This window comes from Hylobates moloch, unplaced genomic scaffold (genome assembly GCF_009828535.3).
Source record: "Hylobates moloch isolate HMO894 unplaced genomic scaffold, HMol_V3 SCAFFOLD_7, whole genome shotgun sequence".
Lineage (NCBI taxonomy): Eukaryota > Metazoa > Chordata > Mammalia > Primates > Hylobatidae > Hylobates > Hylobates moloch.
The window spans coordinates 124,811,790-124,833,686 of NW_026652282.1; the positions used below are offsets into that span (position 1 = coordinate 124,811,790).

General features: G+C 37.7%; 1 protein-coding gene across 3 annotated transcripts in view; it reads right to left on the bottom strand.

Annotated features, from left to right (window-relative positions):
* The window catches only part of GABRA3 (gamma-aminobutyric acid type A receptor subunit alpha3), a 267,252-nt gene that overhangs the window by 156,509 nt on the left and 88,846 nt on the right, over positions 1 to 21,897 (bottom strand). For all 3 annotated transcript variants that reach the window (XR_009214353.1, XM_032757751.2, XM_058441782.1), the window contains exon 3: positions 5,251 to 5,372. Coding sequence is in view for 2 of the 3 variants with exons in the window: in XM_032757751.2 (XP_032613642.1) it covers positions 5,251 to 5,372 (122 nt within the window). In the remaining variant the exon portion in view is untranslated. The remainder of the gene's footprint in view (positions 1 to 5,250; positions 5,373 to 21,897) is intronic.

Genomic DNA, 21,897 nt, shown 5'->3' on the forward strand with positions numbered 1-21,897 from the left:
CCCGTGTCCACGAGTTCTCATTGTTCAATTTCCACCTATGAGTGAGAACATGCGGTGTTTGGTTTTTTGTCCTTGCGATAGTTTACTGAGAATGATGTTTTCCAGTTTCATCCATGTCCCTACTAAGCAATTTTCTCCTTTCTCTTGGTGTAATTTTCTTCATGCTTCTTGTCCTTGGGGTTGTTGACTTTCTTGATTGGGGAGATTGCAATTGCAATCAAAGTTAGAATTGTTTGATTTTTTTATTTCAATACCCTTTGGGGTACAAGTGTTTTTGGTTACATGGATGAATTATATAGTGGTGAATTCTGAGATTTTAGTGCACCCATCACCTGAGTAGTGTACATTGTACCCAATATGTATTTTTTATCCCATATCTCCCTCTCAATCTCCCACTTCTGAGTCTCCAAAGTCCATTTTATCACTCTGTCTGCCTTTGTGTAATCATAGCTTAGTTCCCACTTATAAGTGAGAACATATAGTATTTGGTTTTCCATTTCTTAGTTATTTCACTTCAAATAATGGCCTCCAGCTCCGTCCACCCAAGTTACTGCAAGGACATTATTCCACTCCTTTTTATGGCCAAGTAGTATTCCACAATGTGTATGTATCACATTTTCTTTTTCCACTCATTGGTTGATGGGCACTTAGGTTGGTTCCATAGCTTTGCAATTGTGAACTGGGCTGCAATAAACATATGTGTGCATGTGTCTTTTTTATATAATGACTTCTTTTCCTTTTAATAGATACCAAGTAGTGGGATTACTGGATCAAATGGTAGCTCTACTTTTAGTTCTTTAAGGAATCTCCATACTGTTTTCCATAGAGGTTGTACTAATTTACATGCCCACTAGCAGTTTATAAACATTTCCCTTTCACCATATCCATAACAACATCTATTGACTTTTTTTTTTTTTTTTTTTTTTTTTGAGTCTTGCTCTGTTGCCAAGCTGGAGTGCAGTGGCGTGATCTTGGCTCACTGCCATCTCTGCCTCCCGGATTCAAGCCATTCTCCTGCCTCAGCCTCCCAACTAGCTGGGACTACAGGCACACACCACTACCCCCAGCTAATTTTTTTGTATTTTTAGTAGAGATGGGGTTTCACAATGTTGGCCAGGATGGTCTCGATCTCTTGACCTTGTGATCTACCTGCCTCGGCCTCCAAAAGTGCTGGGATTACAGGCATGAGCCACCACGCCCAGCCTGACTTTACTTTATTTTATTTTATTTTATTTTATTTTATTTTATTTATTTTATTTTATTTTAGATGGAGTCTCACTCTATTGCCCAGGCTGGAATGTAGTGGCATGATCTCGGGTCACTGCAACCTCTGTCTCCCTGGTTCAAGCAATTATCCTGCCTCAGCCTCCCAGGTAGCTGGGACTACAGGCACACCTCACCACGCCTGGCTAATTTTTGTATTTTTAGTAGAGATGGGGCTTCATCATATTAGCCAGGCTGGTCTCGAACTCCTGACCTCGGGATCCGCCCACCTCAGGCTCTCAAAGTTTTGGGATTATAGGCGTGAGCCACCGTGGCCGGCCTATTGACTTTTTAATAATGGCCATTCTTGCAGGAGGAACGTAGTATCTCACTGTGGTTTTAATTTGCATTTCCCTGATGATTAGTGATGTTGAGCAGTTTTTCATGTTTCTTAACATTTATATATATTCTTTTGAAAAATGTCTATTAATGTCATTTGCCCAAAAAGTCAGAATTTTTTGACCAGTTTTTCTTCAAGTATATTTTCTGCCCCCTTCAGGTAATCCCATTACAGTTACATTAGACTACATGAAGTTGTACCACAGTGCACTGATTTCCATTTCATTTTTCAGTCTTTTTTTCTCTCCATGTCTTGTTTTGCTAATTATTATTGCTATATCCTCAGGCTCATTACCGTTTCTGCCCTTTTTGGGTTGTAGTTTAGTTTCTTGTTTCTTTGCATGCTTGGTAATTTTTGACTGGAAATTTTTTTCCAGAAAATTTTCTCAAATTTTTTGACTGGAAACTTTTGACTGGAAACATCGTGAATTCCACTTTGTTAGATATCAGATTTTTTTACTGCTATGAATGTTTTTGATTTTTGTTCTGAGATAATGTGTTACTTAGAAATAGTTAAATTCTTTGAAGCTTGATTTTAACCTTTGTCATGTGGGAGTAGAGCAGCCTTTAGTCTTGGGATAATTTTGCCATGCCACTGAGGCCATATTCTTCTGAGCACCCTACCCCATGTACCAGGTGTTAAAAGTGTTTCCACCAAGTAGAGTGATGGAAACTCTGGTTGGTGAAAACACAAGTTATTCCAAACCCTGATGTTTTACCCACTGTTTCCAGTGGTCTTTTTCTCATCCTTAAGTTGTGAGGTAAGGAGTACCTGAAAACTTGTGGAACCACCCTCTACAGATTTCTGCCTTTCTCTCTCTCTCTCTCTCTCTCTCTGTCTTTCTCTACACAACTTTTTAGTCTCCATGCAGCTCTATCTTCTCCTCTGCCTTATGAATTAATAACCTTGGCCTCCCTAATTTCTCAACTTCTCAACTGAAACAGTCCACCAGACACTATTTGGGTTCCCCTCCCTGCACTGTAGCCTAAAAATTTGCTCCAGGCAGTTAAGGATCAGCAATCACAGAGCTCACCTTGTTTGTTTTCTTTCTTTCAGGAATCAATATCCTGTGCTGCCTTTGTTTGATTTCTATAAAACACTATATATTTGTTCATTTCTTTGTGGTTGTTTAAGATGAGAGAGTAAATCTGGTCCTTATTTTCTTTCTCTTCTTTCCATATTAATTGTTCCAACCCCAAATCCAAAAGAAACAAAATGCAATTGCACCATTCTCCCTCCAGTCTTCCCTATTTTAGAAAATAGCACCACCCAATCATACAAGCCAGGAATCTAGAAGTTATCCCTTTCTCCTCCTCTTTTTCTAACCCCATAATCTAAGCAGTCACCAAATTCTCTCCATTCCCACAGTCATTATTTTCATCCTAGAAAATTGCAATTAATTTGTGACTGGTCTCTCTTCCCTCAATACCGCTCTACTCTAATCCATTATTTATATAAAAGAAGGTGTTATATAGCCTTAGTCCAAAATCAAAACACAATGAAAAAACTGCAAATATATATTTAACTTTACTTAATGTGTTTATTGTAGTACTATGGGTGTAGTAATTTCAAAATAAATATTTTTGTATATTGTAGGATTAAACAAATGGGTACATGTATCAATTAAAAGTACTTGTTGGACTGCAATTAGTAGTACCAGTGTAAACTCACTGCCATACATGCACACACACATACATACACATATATACAATACATCTGTGTGTGTATATGTGTGAGTGTGTGTGTATTTGCTATTTTCCCAGTTCTATCTACTGAAAAATCCTGGAAGCAATGAGATCCTAGCAGTAATGAGGACACCTAGCAGCCAGAAATTTTTTTTTTTTTTTTTTTTTTTTTTTTTTTTTTTTTGAGACAGAGTCTCGCTCTCTCACCCAGGCTGGAGTGCAGTGGCGCGATCTCGGCTCGCTGCAAGCTCCGCCTCCCGGGTTCACACCATTCTCCTGCCTCAGCCTCTCCGAGTAGCTGGGACTACAGGCGCCCGCCACCACGCCCGGCTAATTTTTTTGTACTTTTAGTAGAGACGGGGTTTCACCGTGGTCTCGATCTCCTGACCTCGTGATCCACCCGCCTCGGCCTCCCAAAGTGCTGGGATTACAAGCGTGAGCCACCGCGCCCGGCCTAGCAGCCAGAAATTTGATTCTAAATGTAATTTCTCACAAAAGGTACCCCTTATTCTTGGAAAAATGACTAATTCCAAGGCTGGATTATAGAAAGTACAAAATAAGTCTGGAATATACTGTCATGCCATATAATAAGAAAGTACTCAAAAAATGAGAGCATATCGAAAGGAAACAGAAGCCAAATGGAATAGGCTTCCACTAGGGAATATGGGAAATTATTAGCAAAAATTTTAATCAAAATAGTCTATTGAAATGAATGATATTAATGGACTGTAATCCATCGAATAAAGCAAGAATCCATTCATACTGACATTAGCTAATTAATTAAAGAGAAAGACTTTTTCTTACAATAGAATGTCATTTAGTAAGTGTAGAATAATAATAGCTTTAGAAAATCACCATTTTGCCACCATAATTGTTATTAGTCTCACAAGGATAATCTATAGCTGCTAAGACTATTGGGTGTAAGCTGGAAAAGGCATAAAATAGTGTCAGAACATCTCTCCACAAATTACGTATTAATTATAAACTTTTAAAATAGTAATTTTAGAGTGCAGCAACCTGGTAAACATCTAAATTAACATTACCAGTAACGGAGCAAACAGATTTCAAGTCCCTTCTTGAGTAATGTGCTGATAAAGACATAATTAACTCCTATGGTGTTACTTTGAAAATGAATATGGAAGATCTAATCAATGTCATGAAAGACAAAGAAATGCTGAGTGTAGGCTAAACAGACACAACAATAAATGTAATGCATAATCCTGGATTGAATCCTAAATCAACGAAAATTTCTATAAAGTACATTTTGGGGATAATTGGAAAAATTTGAATATAGACTACAAATTATAAAATAGCATTAGATTACATTTTGTGAATTTATAATAGCCCGTGATATAATACATTTACCTTCTTGTGATCATATTGCTGATTATACTAAACTGATGGCCAACTAAGATCTCACATGGCCAGTAGATTATTCCTTTTTGGAGTGTCAAGCTGATATATTCTCAGGGTTTTGAAAACAAAGGCATGTTTCTCAGCTTTTCCTGGACCACACCAGTCATCCAGGCAAGTATTGGTATTCTGTTACTAGAAATGGGCATTGTCTAACCTTGAGGTAGAGATGCTCCTCAACTTATAAGACCACATCCCAATAAACCCATCATAAATTGGGAATGTAGTAAGTCTAAATCCATTGGGCTATGTCCCATAAACCCATCATAAAGGCAGAAATCATACGTCAAACCATTGTGAGTCATGGAACATCTGTGTATTACTCCATATGCACCTAGCAAAAACCTAGAATCTTCTGAAGCCAGACCAGAGAAATCACCTACTGAAATGAAGGATTATGACTAATTTTCAATGCTCATAGGGAAGAAATTCAGCTTTACACTAACCTCATTGGCCAATAGACTACTGAAGGCACTTACAACTCTTTTTAGATAACAATGGCCGAGAAGAAGATCTGAAAAGGACTTCAAAGATCTTAAAAGGACTGACCTCCAAGCCCAGGTCGCAGCCGGTTGTCATAGCCGTCTAGAAGACGATCCAAGATTCTGGTGAAGATAGTGATGTTGTCAGTGCTGTCATCAGGAATATCTGGGGCATGCTTAGGAGACAGCCTGAGGCAATGCAAGGAAAAGGAAAAAAAATAATAGTTCTTAACAGGAAAAAAAAAATACATGACTAGATATTGTAATTCAAGAAGATTTCAATTAATAGACTGGGCCAATTACATAGACCTATATCTTATCCAAAATAGCAATCAGTACATATTTGTCACAATGATTGCTTGTGTAGGAGGCAGACAGTGTGGTTAATACTTGAACTCTTACTCTAGCATTGGTATGAGCTTTGCCAGCCATATATCCTGGCCCTAACCCAGCAGTAAAGAGACACAAGTAGAAATTCTGGACAGAATGTCACTGAGAACACTTCCCAGCATACAGTTAGTTCATCAAATGGTGCTGCATGATTAAACAGGCATCAAAATAAAGAAGGGAAATGTTACTGAGAACTTACCTCACACTTCTAGCCCAGAGAAATTTAGTTCACAGAAAAACAGGGTTAGACAGATCCTTAAATTGTATATAGTCTACTTCTACCCTCATCCTATGGGGATAGGGAAACCAAGCAGTAGCAGTCCATCAACTGTTAAAGCTACCAGACTTTAAGACTATTACAAGATGCCTTAATCACTCTCATTTTATACATAGGAAAACAAGCGCAGACAGGAAACCAAATTTCCCCAAAGTCATATTGCTAGTGAGAGGCAGGCATAAGGCTATAATCTAACTTTTCTAATTTTCCAGTGTCCTTTAGGTACCTCCTGATACTCCAATTTGGATTACTTCTGTAAGTAAGTCTTTCTGAAGACTATGCACTTTACTAACCACCTAATCAGGCTCAGGCACTGTGACTGATATTTTCAGTTTTTGAGGAAGAGCTTGGTGTGGTTTGACAGGACTAGAAATAAAGGCCCTGGGTAGTTCAGAGGAAATAGGAATATGGTAAAAGATATGGCTTTTTCCAAGGGTCAAGAAGCATGGTGTGGAATCAACCAATGGACCAGGAGCTAGAAATCCTGGGTCCTAGTACCAGGTGCATTTGTGACTGGGGATACCATTAAGCTACTTACAGCACTTGTATGTCTTTAAGTCTCAGTTTTTCCTCATTCTTAACTTGAACCCAGGAAGTTGACATTAATACATATATAATAACTATTCCTAGCATCCAGTTAATCAGGGCTATAAAAGTCAAGATTCTAGTTAAGAAGGAGTCTTAAGAGACAGTCAGTATGTCTTCCCACTAATATTTATCCCTAGCAGTGAACAAGGCTTCCGTTCTGAAAAGATGCTCAGAAGAAGCTACAGAATAGTATAAACATCAATATGTCTTCCCTATAATATTTATCCCTAACAGTGAACAAGGCTTCTGTTCTGAAAAGATCCTGAGAAAGAGCTACAGAAGTGTATAAACATCTGATTTGAATAGTTCTCACTCTAAACTGCCACACTGTAGCTGATAACCAAGTGAGTTTGAACTTAATTTATAAACCTAATTTAATTCACTTAATCATCCAATGCATTTTTGTTAACTATGTGTCTATTACTGTTCTAGGTGTTATGATGGAGCAGAAAGCAAAATAAAGTAAAACAAAGCAAGTAATCCTTCCCCTACTTAACTTATGGAGTTGCTGAGATAGTCAAATTATATAATAGATACACATGGGAAAAAAATAAGTAGGCTTAAAGAGTCTGGAAGCATGCATTTGAATTTATTCGTTGTATGACCTTAGGCAAGCTATATAACACCTCTAGTAATAGCTTTAGGATCTTTAAAATTAAAATAACTTACAGATACGTTGCATTAAAATAAAAAAATCAGTATATTAAAATTACCAGGCTTACTGCTTCCCATCTAGAAGTATTCAAAGTGTGTTTTCTCTTTCTCAGACTAGTGGTTTATGCACTCGAATGCATTATTCAAGTATAAATATAAACAACAAGCAATTGGCACCCTCATCAGACAAAAGCCATAAGGAAAGCTTTGGCCAGAGAGGAACTGGAACCTAGTCAACAGTAGGCAAGACTGGCTGCTTTCGTGGACAGATCACGAGAAGTGATACAGATGCCTCATTGGCAAGGGGGAAGAAAGAAGGGAACTGTAGTGACATCAGTATGCTGAGAAGATAAATATAGGTACACTGTCAGGTGACAGTCCACCCTTGGCTCAGTCCACCAATGGTCTAGATCCATCTGACACGGGCTGTAGGGGGAAGGGTTGTGGCAGCTCAACTAATTTCGTGCAAACCCCTTTCTCATTATCCCTTAACTCTCACGGTGGAAGATCTTGACCCTGGGTAGCCTAATTCAGTTTCTTGGAAGTAGATTCATAAACTGAATGAAAAAAATTTCTTGAGTTACTAGATGGGGCAGAAAGGAGAATCCTCATAGAATCATAGGGAAAATATATAGGGCTTCAGAGATTACCTATTCCAGATGGATCTGTAGGTGAGAATACTAAAGCCTTGAACATAATTTTTAGTCACCCCGAGAGGTGATGAGACAGCTAAAATATTGATCCAAAATTGCTGAATATCAAGAACATACACTGGAAGAAAAGACAGTCTCTTCAACAAACGGTGCTGGGAAAACTGGATATCCATACGCAGAAGAATGAAACTAGACCCCTATCTCTTGCAATATACAAAAATCATATCAAAATGGATTAAAAGACTGAAATCTAAGACTTCACACTGTAAGAATACTACAAGAAAACTTTGGGGAACATCTCCAGGACATCGGTCTGGGCAAAACTTTCTTGAGCAATACCCTACAAGCACAGGCAACCAAAGCAAAAATGGACAAATGGGATCACATCACATTACAAAGCTTCTTCACAGCAAAGGAAGCAATCAACGAAGTGAAGGGACAACCCACAGAATGGGAGAAAATATTTGCAAACTATCCATCTGACAAAGAATTAATAACCAGAATAGATAAAGAGCTCAAACAACTCTGTAGGAAAAAGTATAATAATCCAATTAAAAATGGGCAGAATATTTGAATAGACATTTCTCAGAAGAAGACATACAAATGACAAACAGGCATATGAAAAGGTGCTTAATAGCACTGATCATCAGAGCAATGCAAATCACAACTACAATAACATATCATCTCACCCCAGATAAAATGGCTTACATCCAAAAGACAGGAAATAACAAATGCTGACGAGAATGTAGAGGAAAGGGAACCCTCGTACACTGTTGGTGGGAATGTAAATTAGTACAACCACTATGGAGAAGAGTTTGGTGGTTCCTCAAAATATTAAAAATAGAGCTACCATATGATCCAGCAATCCCACTGCTGGGTATATACCCCAAAGGAAGGAAATCAGTATATCAAAGAGATATCTGCACACCCATGTTTGTCACAGGACTGTTCACAATAGGTAAGATTTGGAAGCAACCTAAATATCCATAATAGATGATTGGATAAAGAAAATGTGATACATGTACACAATGGAGTACTATTCAGTCATAAAAATAATGAGATCCTGTCATTTGCAAAACATGGATGAAACTGGAGATCATTACGCTAAGTGAGATAAGCCAGGCACAAAAAGACAAAAATTGCATGTTGTCATTTATTTGTGGGAGCTAAAAATTAAAACAATTGAACTCATGGAGACAGAGAGCAGAAGCATTGTTACTAGAGGTTGGGAAGGATAGTGGAGTGGTTGAGGGAAAGTGGGGATGGTTAATGTGTTTTAATGTGTATAAAATAATAAAAAGAATGAAACCTAGTATTTGATAGCACAAAGGGTGACATCAATAGTAATAATTTAATTGTACATTTTAAAATAACTAATTGGATTGTTTTTAACACAAAGGATAAATGTTTGAGGGGATGGATACCACATTCTCCATGATGTGATTATTTCATATTGCATGCTTGTATCAAAACATCTCATGCACCCCATAAATATATATACCTATGATGTACCCATAAAAATGAAAAATTAAACAATTCTTTAAAAAAAATCCTGAATATAAGGCCAATACACTGTGCTTTCTTTCTTACTGAAATACTAGCTTCCATGAGAATGCATTTCCATTTCCTCCTGCTGACTGTTGATATCTTAGCATCATTCTTCATCAAAAAGTTGAAAACTTTTAAGTCAAAAAGCAATGCTAGTTTGTGACCAGTCTGGACAATATGGTGAAATCCTGCCTCTACAAAAACACAAAAATTAGCTAGGCATGGTGGCACACCTGTAGTCCCATTTACTGGGGAGGCTGAGGTTGGCAGATTACTTGAGCCCGGGAAGCGGAGGTTGCAGTGAGCTGAGATCACGCTACTGCACTCCAGCCTGGGCAACAGAGCAAGACCCTGTCTAAAATAAATAAATACATGAATAAAAATCAGTGCTAAATATCACCCCCAAATTATTTTCAATATGTTGTTCTATGGTTTTATTCTTTATTACTGATTTTTTTTCTCCTAATGTGCACTAAATTATTGTGTGGGGAAGCAGATTTAATCTGCAACCTAAATAGAACTCTTTCTTATTCAGTAACTAAACTGCAATGTGATCCTATAGTTTGAATTCAAAGGTAGTTTGGGGAAAAAAGGAATCATGGCATATCAGAATGATGGAGAACCTTAGAGACTGTATAATTCTCTCCCTTCATTTTACACATGAGACACCTAAGACAGCAACACCAAAGAGAGAAATGAATTGCTTGATGCTATATGTTTATCAAGTTAATGAGAGCGACACTAAAACATGTCCATTGCACCTCATATTTGCCACTACTGGTTAGATAAAATATGATGATAATAATAATAATTCATCATTGAAAAATGAAAATGACGATACTAATACACTATCTGAAGGTTATGCAAGTTTAGTCATTTTCCTAGCCCTAAAGATGGATCAGTGGTAAATTCACAGGACCAGAATCAAATGACTAGAATTTAGTTCTGTCTCTGCCACTAACTGACTGTGAGACCTACGGGCATACCTCCGGGATATTGTGAGTTTGGTTCCAGGCCACTCCAATAAAGCAAATATCACAATTAAGTGAGTCACAAATATTTTGGTTTCCCGTGCATATAAAAGTTACGTTTGTACTGTACAGCACTCTATTTAAAGTGTTCGATAGCATTATGTCTAAAAATCAATTTACATACTTTAATTAAAAACACTTTATTGCTAAAAAATGCTAAGAATCATCTGAGGCTTCAACAAGTCATAATCTCCTTGCCGGTAGAAGGTTTTGCCTCAGTGTGGACGGCTGCTGACCAGTCGGGGTGGTGGTTGCTAAAGGTTGGGGCAGCTGTGGCAATTTCTTAAAATAAGACAACAATGAAGTTTGCTTCATCAATTGACTCTTCTTTTCACAAAAGATTTATCTTCAGCATGTGATGCTGTTTGGTCGCATTTTACCCACAGTAGAACTTCTTTCAAAATTGCAGCCAATCCTCTTAAACCCTGACACTGCTTTATCAACTAAGTTTATGTAATATTCTAAATCCTTTGTCGTCATTTCAACAATATTCACAGCATCTTCACTAGGAGTAGATTCCATATCAAGAAATCACTCTCATTGCTCGTCTGTGAGAAGCAACTCATCCCTTCAAGTTTTTTCATGAGACTGCAGCAATTCAGTCACAACTTTGGGCTCTACTTCTAATTATAGTTTTCTTGCCATTTCCACCACGTCTGCAGTTACTTCTTCCACTGAAGTCTCGAACCCCTCAAAGTCACCCATGAGGATTGGAACCAACTTCTTCCACACTCCTGTTAATGTTTATATTTTGACCTGCTCCCCTGAATCATGAATGCTCTTAGTGATATCCAGAAAGGTGAATCATTTCCAGAAGATTTTCAGCGGGCTTTTCTTGGATCCATCATAGGAATCACTATCTGTGGAAGCTATAACCTTATGAAATGTATCTCTTAAATAATACAACTTGAAAGTCTAAATTTCTTCTTGATCAATGGGCTGAAGAATGGATGTTGTACTGTAAGCATGAAAACAACATTCATTTTGCACATCTCCACCAAAGCTCCTGGGTGATCAGGTGCATTGTCATTGAAAAATAATATTTCAAAAGGAGTATTTTTTCCTGGGAAGTAGACTGCAACCGTGTGCTTAAAATATTCGGTAAACCATGCTACAAACAGACGTGCTGTCGTTCAGGCTTTGTTATTTCATTTACAGAGCATAGAGAGAGTGGATTTAGCATAATTCTTAAGGGTCCTAGGATTTTCCCAGCAGTAAATGAACAATGGGCTTCAGCTTAAAGTTACCAGCTGCATTTGCCCCTGACAAAAGAGTCAGCCACTGCTTTGAAGTTTCAAAGTCAGGCATTTTCTTCTCTCTAGCTATTAAAGTCCTGAAAGACATCTTCTTCCAATAGAAGGATGTTTCATCTACCAAAATCTGTTGTTCATGTAGCCACCTTTATCAATTCTCATAGCTAGATCTTCTGGAGAACTCGCTGCAGCTCCTCCATCAGCACTTGTGTTTCACCTTGCACTTTTATGTTATGGATATGGCTTCTTTCCTTAAACCTCATGAACCAACCTCCACTAGCTTCAAACTTTTTCTGCAGCTTCTTTATCTCTCCCAGTCTTCACAGAACTGAAGAGTTATAGCATTGCTTTGAATTTGGCTTTGCTTGAAGAGAATGTTGTGTCTGGCTTGATCTTCTATCCACTAAAACTTTCTCCATATTCGCAATAAGGCTGTTTCACTTTCTTATCATTTATGTGCTCACTGGAGTAGTATTTTTAATTTCCTTCAAAAACCTTTCATTCGCATTGACAACTTGGCTAACTGCTTGCCACAAGAGGCCTAGCTTTTAGAGTATCTCAGCTTTTGTCATGCCTTCCTTACTAAGCTTAATCATTTCTAGCTTTTGATTTAAAGTGAGAGCCACGTAAATTTTTATTTCACTTGAACACTTACAGGGCTATGTAGGTCTACTAATTGGCCTATTTTCAATATTGTGGTATCTCAGGGAGAAGGAAGGCCTAAGGAGAGGGGGAGAGACAGGGGAATGGCCCTTCGGTGGAATAATCAGTCAGAGCAAACACAATATTTACCAATTAAGTCCACTGTCTTACATGAGTGGAATTCATGGTGCCCCAAAACAATTAAAATAATAACATCAAAGATCACCGATCACAGATCACCGTAACAGATATAATAATCAAGACTGAAAATTTGTAAGAATGACCAAAATGCGGCACAGAGACATAAAGTGAGCACATGCTGTTGGAAAAATGGCACCAATAGACTCACTCAACACAGGGTTGCCACAAACATTCAATTTGTAAAAAACATGCTATCCACAAAGCACAATAAAGTGAAGCATAATCAAATGAGGTATGCTTGTACTTCCACATATGTAAAATGGGGATAACAATAACCTACATTAGAAAACTTTTGAAATAAATAAGTAAATAATAAATACAAAATTGTTTCATAAACGAAGGTTGTTCATTAACTTACCCCCAAACTCCTGAAAATGCAATGAAAAATCTTTAAAATACATTATCTTTTAGGCTATAGGAGAAAGTCAAGATCACTGACCATCTAGAGCATCCTCAATGAAGTTGTCAAACTAATGCTGTCACTGCCAACATCCTTCATTGAGGATCCTGGTGTGTTTATGTTAAGGGAAAGCAGGAGAGGCACAAATGTGGAGATGCTGACGCAGTTCATATAACATCCCAAAGAGGAAAGATATTTACTTCATTAAAAGGTTGGCATTTTTCCTAAACCACATATTTCCTGGGAGAGAGCAGATTTTTTTAAATAATAAAAATTCGGAATTACTGAGCCGATTATGTCTCTGCATCGCTCACAAACCTTTCCTAACTCTTCATAGCTAATCAAAATTCCAGTGCCTAAGCCTGACATTCATAGCCTTCTGCAATCTGTTCCTGATATACTTTTACAGTTGCAAATTCTACTACTTCTCTTTCTGACCAGCAATCACAGGCAAATCAGATTACTCACCATTTCCAAATATTCCTCATGTTTTCATTCTTCAAGTCCAGTCTTTCCTATAAGTGGAAATGTTCAACTAAAGATTCAGCACTAAGGATGCCAGTTATATACTAGGGAGGAAATGAGAAACACCTATAATTCAATAGCACACAGAAGCTGCTTGAAGAAAAAAAAAAAGCAGAGGAACTAACCTGATTTTGGCTAGAATATGCCAAATCCATATGAAAAAGACAGCTGTTCTTTTCTGAAATAGCTTATATGGACTGGTAATAAAACTACAGAGGTACTGCCTTGAGACACACCTACCCACTTGGTAAAACAAAGACCAAGTCCTTCATGCCTTCTTAGTAACTAAAAGCCACTGCTTCACAAAAAGAGAGAAATATTTAATTAGTGTATGTTGTGAATGATAAAATAAGCTAGTAGACCTTAAAGATATGATTCCATGTGACCATAAGCAGACATATCGCAACTTAAAATGTGTCATGAACCAAAGTTTGCAAAGAAGCAGGGGTACATTCTTCCTTTGAAACAATGCCATAAAGGGTAGCTGGTTTTCTAGACAAGAGTAAGCAATACTGTTTCTCATAGTCAATCTGAATGACTGTAACCATAGTGCCAATGCATGAGCAACATTTCTGGTTAAGCAGGTATTAATAGGCCAACCTGAGAACCATTTATAACACTGTTGATGTGGAAAGATTTTTTTTTGACACAAAAGAAGAGAAAACTAAAGTACTAAAAATATTATCTCCCCTACTATTATTTGTTCTTTACCCCCACACCCACAGCTATGATCAAAGCAATGAGCTGGCCACCAGCTCAAACACTTTGAATTAATCCTGATGGTTGATATCCTTACAATGGAGAGCCCTGACAGTCATCACCCTAAGCAAGTGATAAAATTCAGTATCAGCCATACTGGGACAACCTTGCCTCCTGACATAATGCAACAGGAAGCCACAACATCACCTACAAAGTATCATTGATTGTGGCCTCACATGTCCATCCCTGTTCTGTGTTACAAATTCTGCACTTCCACCTCAAAAGGGAAAATGGTAGGATAAAATTATATTTCTTATTTCTCCAGGTCCTATAAGAAAAATGCACTTGCCCCATCTTAACATGGTCTACCCAGCTATGTGGCTGAGATATTAAGAACTCAGTGGTTGAGAGATTACTATATGTAAGTAAATGTTCGTGTATGTAAAAGAAATTGACATGTGCCTCATTCTTACTTAAAAGTAACCAAACTCAGGAAAAGCAATACATCATAATGATTAATAGCATGGACTCTGGAGCCAAACTTTCTGGGTTTCAATCCTAACTCTTCTATTTTCTAGCTGTGTGAGCTTTGGCAAGTTACCTGACCTCTCTCTGTCTCCATATTTTATCTGCAAAGGAATAATAACATCACTTAGCTATCAGGTCTGTTATAAGGATTATGTTAACATATATTAATAACTTAGAATAGAGCTTGGTATATAGGACTCTATGAATATAAAGTTTAAACTAACATAATGGAATAAGTAAGGAATAAGACTAAGGAATCGAATTTCAAAAAAATAGCTTAATTAGATAACAAGGGAGAGTGTCCGGTTTGAAGCAGTGTCTGGAAAACATATTATGCCAAGAGAATAGTTGAAAGGAATGAGAGTTAACCTGCAGACAAGAAAGCGTGGAGTATATCTGAAAGCCACTATGTGGAAAAAGAAGCAAACGTTGCCAATGTTACAGGGCCCTGTAACTAGGAGGTGTTTGAAAAAGGTGGACTTCAGCTCAATATAGGAAGCACTTTCTAACCCCTGGAGCTATGCCCTGTGGTACTAATGCAGCTTATCACTGCAGAGATTCAAACTGGTAGGTGAATCATCAGCCATAAAGCAGGAGGGATTCTTTCCCAGGATAGGAGCCTAGGAACTGACAGCCTCTCAGGTCCCAAGTCTGGTTCTGAAATTTTAAGATTTAATAATCAAATGCTAAGAGTATTGATGCACTGATTCTTTAATAGAAATTACATGTACATGGAAGGGTTCGGACTTTTCATACTTATATTCCAAGTAAAAGTAAGTGCATGTGTGGCCACAGGTGACAGTTTATTCCGAGATTAAGAGAACTGAGAAAATCATTTTCAAGATGAATACAGATGCTTACAAGCACTGACACCTTTAGATAGTAGAACCAAGTCAGGCTGTAGATATGACAAGAAGACAAGCAACTCCCCAGCCAGCTCCTCTTCAGTTCACTGCATCAGCTGTCACCATGGCCACCACCATATAATGTTGATGCAGAAAATGTGTTAATATAGTGTCATATTCCTCCCAAATCATAGTCCCTACTCTATTAGTAGTGTGGAAATATGCGGCCTTGTGTGCAGCATATTTCATTTGCCTTTTCACTATTCTCCACCCTGTTCTCCTTTCTAGAAGGCTAATTTTTACGCACTACATTACAGGTGCCATTGGCCTCCTGCTTCAACCTGAGTTTGGCCACCTTGGCTGAAGATCAGAGGAAGACGAAAAGACTGGGCATGTAATTCCCTGGCTCTCTCCCTGCGAAATCTTCTCAGGCTGGCTGTTTCCTCCACCAAAAATCTGCACCTCTTAAGAAAGCTTGATTTACTTCTGAGGGCTCTGTTCTGTTCCATTGATCTATGTCTCTGTTGTGGTACCAGTACCATGCTGTTTTGGTTACTGTAGCCTTGTAGTATAGTTTGAAGTCAGGTAGCGTGATGCCTCCAGCTTTGTTCTTTTGGCTTAGGATTGACTTGGCGATGCGGGCTCTTTTTTGGTTCCATATGAACTTTAAAGTAGTTTTTTCCAATTCTGTGAAGAAAGTCATTGGTAGCTTGATGGGGATGGCATTGAATCTATAAATTACCTTGGGCAGTATGGCCATTTTCACGATATTGATTCTTCCTACCCATGAGCATGGAATGTTGTTCCATTTGTTTGTATCCTCTTTTATTTCATTGAGCAGTGGTTTGTAGTTCTCCTTGAAGAGGTCCTTCACATCCCTTGTAAGTTGGATTCCTAGGTATTTTATTCTCTTTGAAGCAATTGTGAATGGGAGTTCACTCATGATTTGGCTCTCTGTCTGTGATTGGTGTACAAGAATGCTTGTGATTTTTGTACATTGATTTTGTATCCTGAGACTTTGCTGAAGTTGCTAATCAGCTTAAGGAGATTTGGGGCTGAGACAATGGGGTTTTCTAGATATACAATCATGTCATCTGCAAACAGGGACACTTTGACTTCCTCTTCTCCTAATTGAATACCCTTTATTTCCTTCTCCTGCCTGATTGCCCCGGCCAGAACTTCCAGCACTATGTTGAATAGGAGTGGTGAGAGAGGGCATCCCTGTCTTGTGCCAGTTTTCAAAGGGAATGCTTCCAGTTTTTGCCCATTCAGTATGATATAGGCTGTGGGTTTGTCATAGATAGCTCTCATTATTTTGAGATACGTCCCATCAATACCTAATTTATTGAGAGTTTTTAGCATGAAGAGCCGCACATCTACAACTATCTGATCTTTGACAAACCTGACAAAAACAAGCAATGGGGAAAGGATTCCCTATTTAATAAATGGTGCTGGGAAAACTGGCTAGCCATATGTAGAAAGCTGAAACTGGATCCCTTCCTTACACCTTATACAAAAATTAATTCAAGATGGATTAAAGACTTACATGTTAGACCTAAAACCATAAAAACCCTAGAAGAAAACCTAGGCAATACCATTCAGGACATAGGCATGGGCAAGGACTTCATGTCTAAAACACCAAAAGCAATGGCAACAAAAGCCAAAATTGACAAATGGGATCTAATTAAACTAAAGAGCTTCTGCACAGCAAAAGAAACTACCATCAGAGTGAACAGGCAACCTACAGAATGGGAGAAAATTTTTGCAACCTACTCATCTGACAAAGGGCTAATAGCCAGAATCTACAATGAACTCAAACAAGTTTACAGGAAAAAAACAACCCCATCAAAAAGTGGGCGAAGGATATGAACAGACACTTCTCAAAAGAAGACATTTATGCAGCCAAAAAACACATGCAAAAATGCTCATCATCACTGGCCATCAGAGAAATGCAAATCCAAACCACAATGAGATACCATCTCACACCAGTTAGAATGGCCATCATTAAAAAGTCAGGAAACAACAGGTGCTGGAGAGGATGTACAGAAATAGGAACACTTTTACACTGTTGGTGGGACTGTAAACTAGTTCAACCATTGTGGAAGTCAGTGTGGCGATTCCTCAAGGATTTAGAACTAGAAATACCATTTGACCCAGCCATCCCATTACTGGGTATATGCCCAAAGGAGGAGAAATCATGCTGCTATAAAGACATACGCACACATATGTTTATTGCGGCACTATTCACAATAGCAAAGAGTTGGAACCAACCCAAATGTCCAACAACGACAGACTGGATTAAGAAAATGTGGCACATACACAGCATGGAATACTATGCAGCCATAAAAAATGATGAGTTCATGTCCTTTGTAGGGACATGGATGCAGTATATATCCAAGGACAAAAACAAAACACCCATGTTCTCATCATAGGTGGGAATTGAAAAGAGCACATGGACACAGGAGGACTGTTGTGGGGTGGGGGGAGGGGGTCGGGACAGCATTAGGAGATACACCTAATGCTAAATGACGAGTTAATGGGTGCAACAAACCAACATGGCACATGGATACATATGTAACAAACCTGCACATTGTGCACATGTACCCTAAAACCTAAAGTATAATAATAAAATAAAATAAAAATAAATAAATAAATAAAAAAGAAAGCTTGATTTACATGATATGTGTGCTGTTCATCTTAGGTTCTTACTCCATTCCTTGTGGTTTCCCTCCACTTAGATCATAACTTTATGATTAGTCTCTGCAAATATATCCTCCTCAAATAATTGAAATGTCCCATCTGTATTCTCTGGGATCCTGACAAATTCAACAAATTGCAGTCAGATCTGGCATTTGCTGCTTAGGCACTTACGTGTTGACCCATTATGAAAACTGCTGATATTCGATCATTCTGACCTAGCAAAATGTCAGTTTCAAAATGGTTCAACTTGACATTGTTCACATACATAATTCCATTTGCTAACAGTCAAAATACTTGACCAGGAACCAGGAGTATAGGAAATTCATTTATTATATGAAATTGAAATTACTCTCTGTAGCTTTTTATCAAAAATGCAGGACTGGGAATCACAAACTGGTGCTCTAGACCTGGGTCTATTATTAACTCGTTGTAAGAAAGTCAATTTTCCTTTCTGAGCCTCAGTTTCTTCAAGTACAAATTAAAAAATCAGATTATATGCTCTCTACAGGTTTCTTCATGGGTGCTATTCTAAAGTTCCAGAATCCCAAATCCCATACTATACTGTTAGTTTCTTAAAAACAGGAACTGTGTCCCCAAAGATTCCTTACACCAGAATCATCTGGGGCATTTTAAGCACTATTCCCAGAGCTACCAAATCATAATCTTCAAATGTGGAGCCTGCGTTCTTGCTTACAAATACTGAATGTTGAGAACTATTCCATCTAGCACATGAGTTATACAAAGTACTGGTCGATAAACCACTGTTGATTATTAAAATGGCTGTGGTGGCCAATGTAGGTGGTTTAATTGAATAAATCACTAAAGTTGGATAAACTAATGCAGTAATGGATTTTTTCAATACACAAAAACATAATTAAGAAAGTATGGAAATGATCAAAAAGCAGCAGCAGCTCTTGAGTACCACAACTATCAGCAAAAACTCTATGTTTTAAAATTATATTGGATCCTTTATTTATGGCAAATACAACCCTAAAATTTGTGATTTTTATGATTAACCAAGTCTAATTTTGTCATGATTTTTTTCTTTACAGCTTTATTTTAGGTTCGGGGGTACATGTGCAGGTTTGTTATGTAGGTAAATTATATGTCATGAGGGTTGGTGTACAGATATTTCGTCACCCAGGTAATAAGCATAGTACCCAACAGGCAATTTTCCTATACTCACCCTCCTTCCACACTCTACCCTCAAGTAGGCCCTGGTGTTTATTGTTCCCTTCTTTGTGTCCATGTGTACTCAATGTTCAGCTCCCACTTACAAGTGTGAACACGTAGTATTTGGTTTATTGTTCCTGTGTTAGTTTGTTCAGGATAATAGCCTCCAGCTGCATCCATGTTGCTGCAAATGACATGATCTCGTTCTTTTTTATGACTGCATAGTATTCCATGGTGTATATGTACCACATTTCTTTAATCCACTTTAATGAGCATTTAGGTTGATTCCATGTCTTTCCTATTATGAAGAGTGCTGCAATGAACATATGCATGCATGTGTCTTTATGATAGAATGAGTTATATTCCTTTGGATATATATCCAATAATGGGATTCCTAGGTCAAATAGTAATTCCATTTTAAGTTCTTTGAGAAGTCACCAAACTACTTTCCACAATGGCCGAACTAATTTACATTCCCACCAGCAGTGTATGAGATAGTTGTAGGTGTGCAGCATTATTTTTGAGCTCTGTATTCTGTTCTCTGCAACCTGACCAGCAGCTGTTATAATTTGACTTTTTAATAATAGCAGACAAACAGAGAGCCAAATCATGAGTGAACTCATTAGGAGTTATACCTAATGCTAAATGACGAGTTAATGGGTGCAGGAAATCAACATGGCACATGGATACATATGTAACAAACCTGCACATTGTGCACATGTACCCTAAAACCTAAAGTATAATAATAATTTTTTAAAAAATCAAAAAAAAAATAATAGCCATTCGGACTGATATGAGATGGTATCTCATTGTGGTTTTGATTTGCATTTCTCTAATGATCAGTGATGTTCAGCATTGTTTCATATGCTTGTTTGCCACAAAAAAATGTCTTCTTCTGAGGAGTGTCTGTTCATGTCTGTTGCCTATTTTTTTAATTGGGTTGTTTTTTGCTTGTGAATTTGTTTAAGTTCCTTATAGATGCTGGATATTAGACCTTTGTTGGATGCATACCTTACAAATATTTTCTTCCATTCTGTAGATTGTCTGTTTACTCCCTTGATAGTTTCTTTTGCTGTGCAGAAGCTCTTTCATTTTATTAGGTCCCATTTGTCAATTTTTGGTTTTGTTGCAATTGCTTTTCATGTCTTCATCATGAAATCTTTGCCAGGTCCTATGTCTAGAATGATATTTTCTAGATTATCTTCCAGGGTTTTTGTAGTTTTAGGTTTGATATGTAAGTCTTTAATCCACCTTCCCAGCACCATTTATTGAATAGGGATTTCTTTCCCCATTGCTTGTTTTTGTCAATGCTGTGAAAGATCAGATGTTTGTAGGTCTGTGGCATTATTTCTGGGCTCTCTATTTGGTTCACTTGGTCTATGTGTCTATTTCTGTACCGGCACCATGCCGTTTTGGTTACTATAGCCCCATAGTATAGTTTGAAGTCAGGTAGTGTGATGTCTCTAACTTTGTTCTTTTTGCTTAGGATTACCTTGGCTATTTGGGCTCTTTTGGGGTTCCATATACATTTTAAAATAGTTTTTTTCTAGCTCGGTAAAGAATGTCATTGGTAGTTTGATAAGAATAGCATTGAATCTGTAAATTGCTTTTGGAAGTATGGCCATTTTAACAATATTGATTCTTCCTATCCATGCGCATGGAATTTTTTTCGTTTGTTTGTGTCATCTCTGATTTCTTTGAGCAGTGTGTTGTAACGCTTATTGTAGAGCTCTTTCACCACCCTGGTTACCTGTATTCACAGGTATTTTACTCTTTCACGGCTATCATAAATGGGATTGTGTTTTTGATTTGGCTGTCAGCTTGGATGTTGTTGGTGTATGATGCTACTGATTTTTGTACATTAATTTTGTATCCTGAAACTTTGCCGAAGTTTTAAAATCAGATCGAGGAGCTTTTGGGCAGAGAGTTTTCTGGGTATAGAATCATATTGTCTGCAAACAGAGATAGTTAGACTCCCTATCTTCTGATTGGTATGCCTTTTATATCTTTCTCTTGCCTGATTGCTCTGGCTAGGACTTCAGTACCATGTTGAATAGGAGTAGTGAGAGAGGGCATCCATGTCTTGTTCTGCCTTTCAAGGGGAATGCTTCCAGCTTTTGCCCATTCAGTATGCTGTTGGCTATGGGTTTTTTCATAGACCTTATTATTTTGAAGTATGTTCCTTCAATGCCTAGTTTGGGTGGTGGCTTATACCTGTAGTCCTTCATTTTAATGAAATAATGTTGATTTTTATCAAAAGCCTTTTATGCATCTACTGAGATAATTATGTGTGTTTTTGTTTTTAGTTCTACTTATGTGGTGAATCACATTTATTAATTTTGCATATGTTGAACCAACCTTGCATCCCAGGCATACTGTCTACTTGATCATGGTGGATTCAATTTTTGATATGCTACTGGATTTGGTTTGCTACATTTTATTGAGGATTTTTGCATCTATATTCCTCAAGGATATTGGCCAAAAGTTTTCTTTTTTGTTGTGTCTCTACCAGGTTTTGGTATTAGGATGATGCTGGTCTCATAGAATGAGTTAGGGAAGAGTTCCTCCTCCTCAATTATTTGGAATAGTTGCAGTAGGAATGGTACC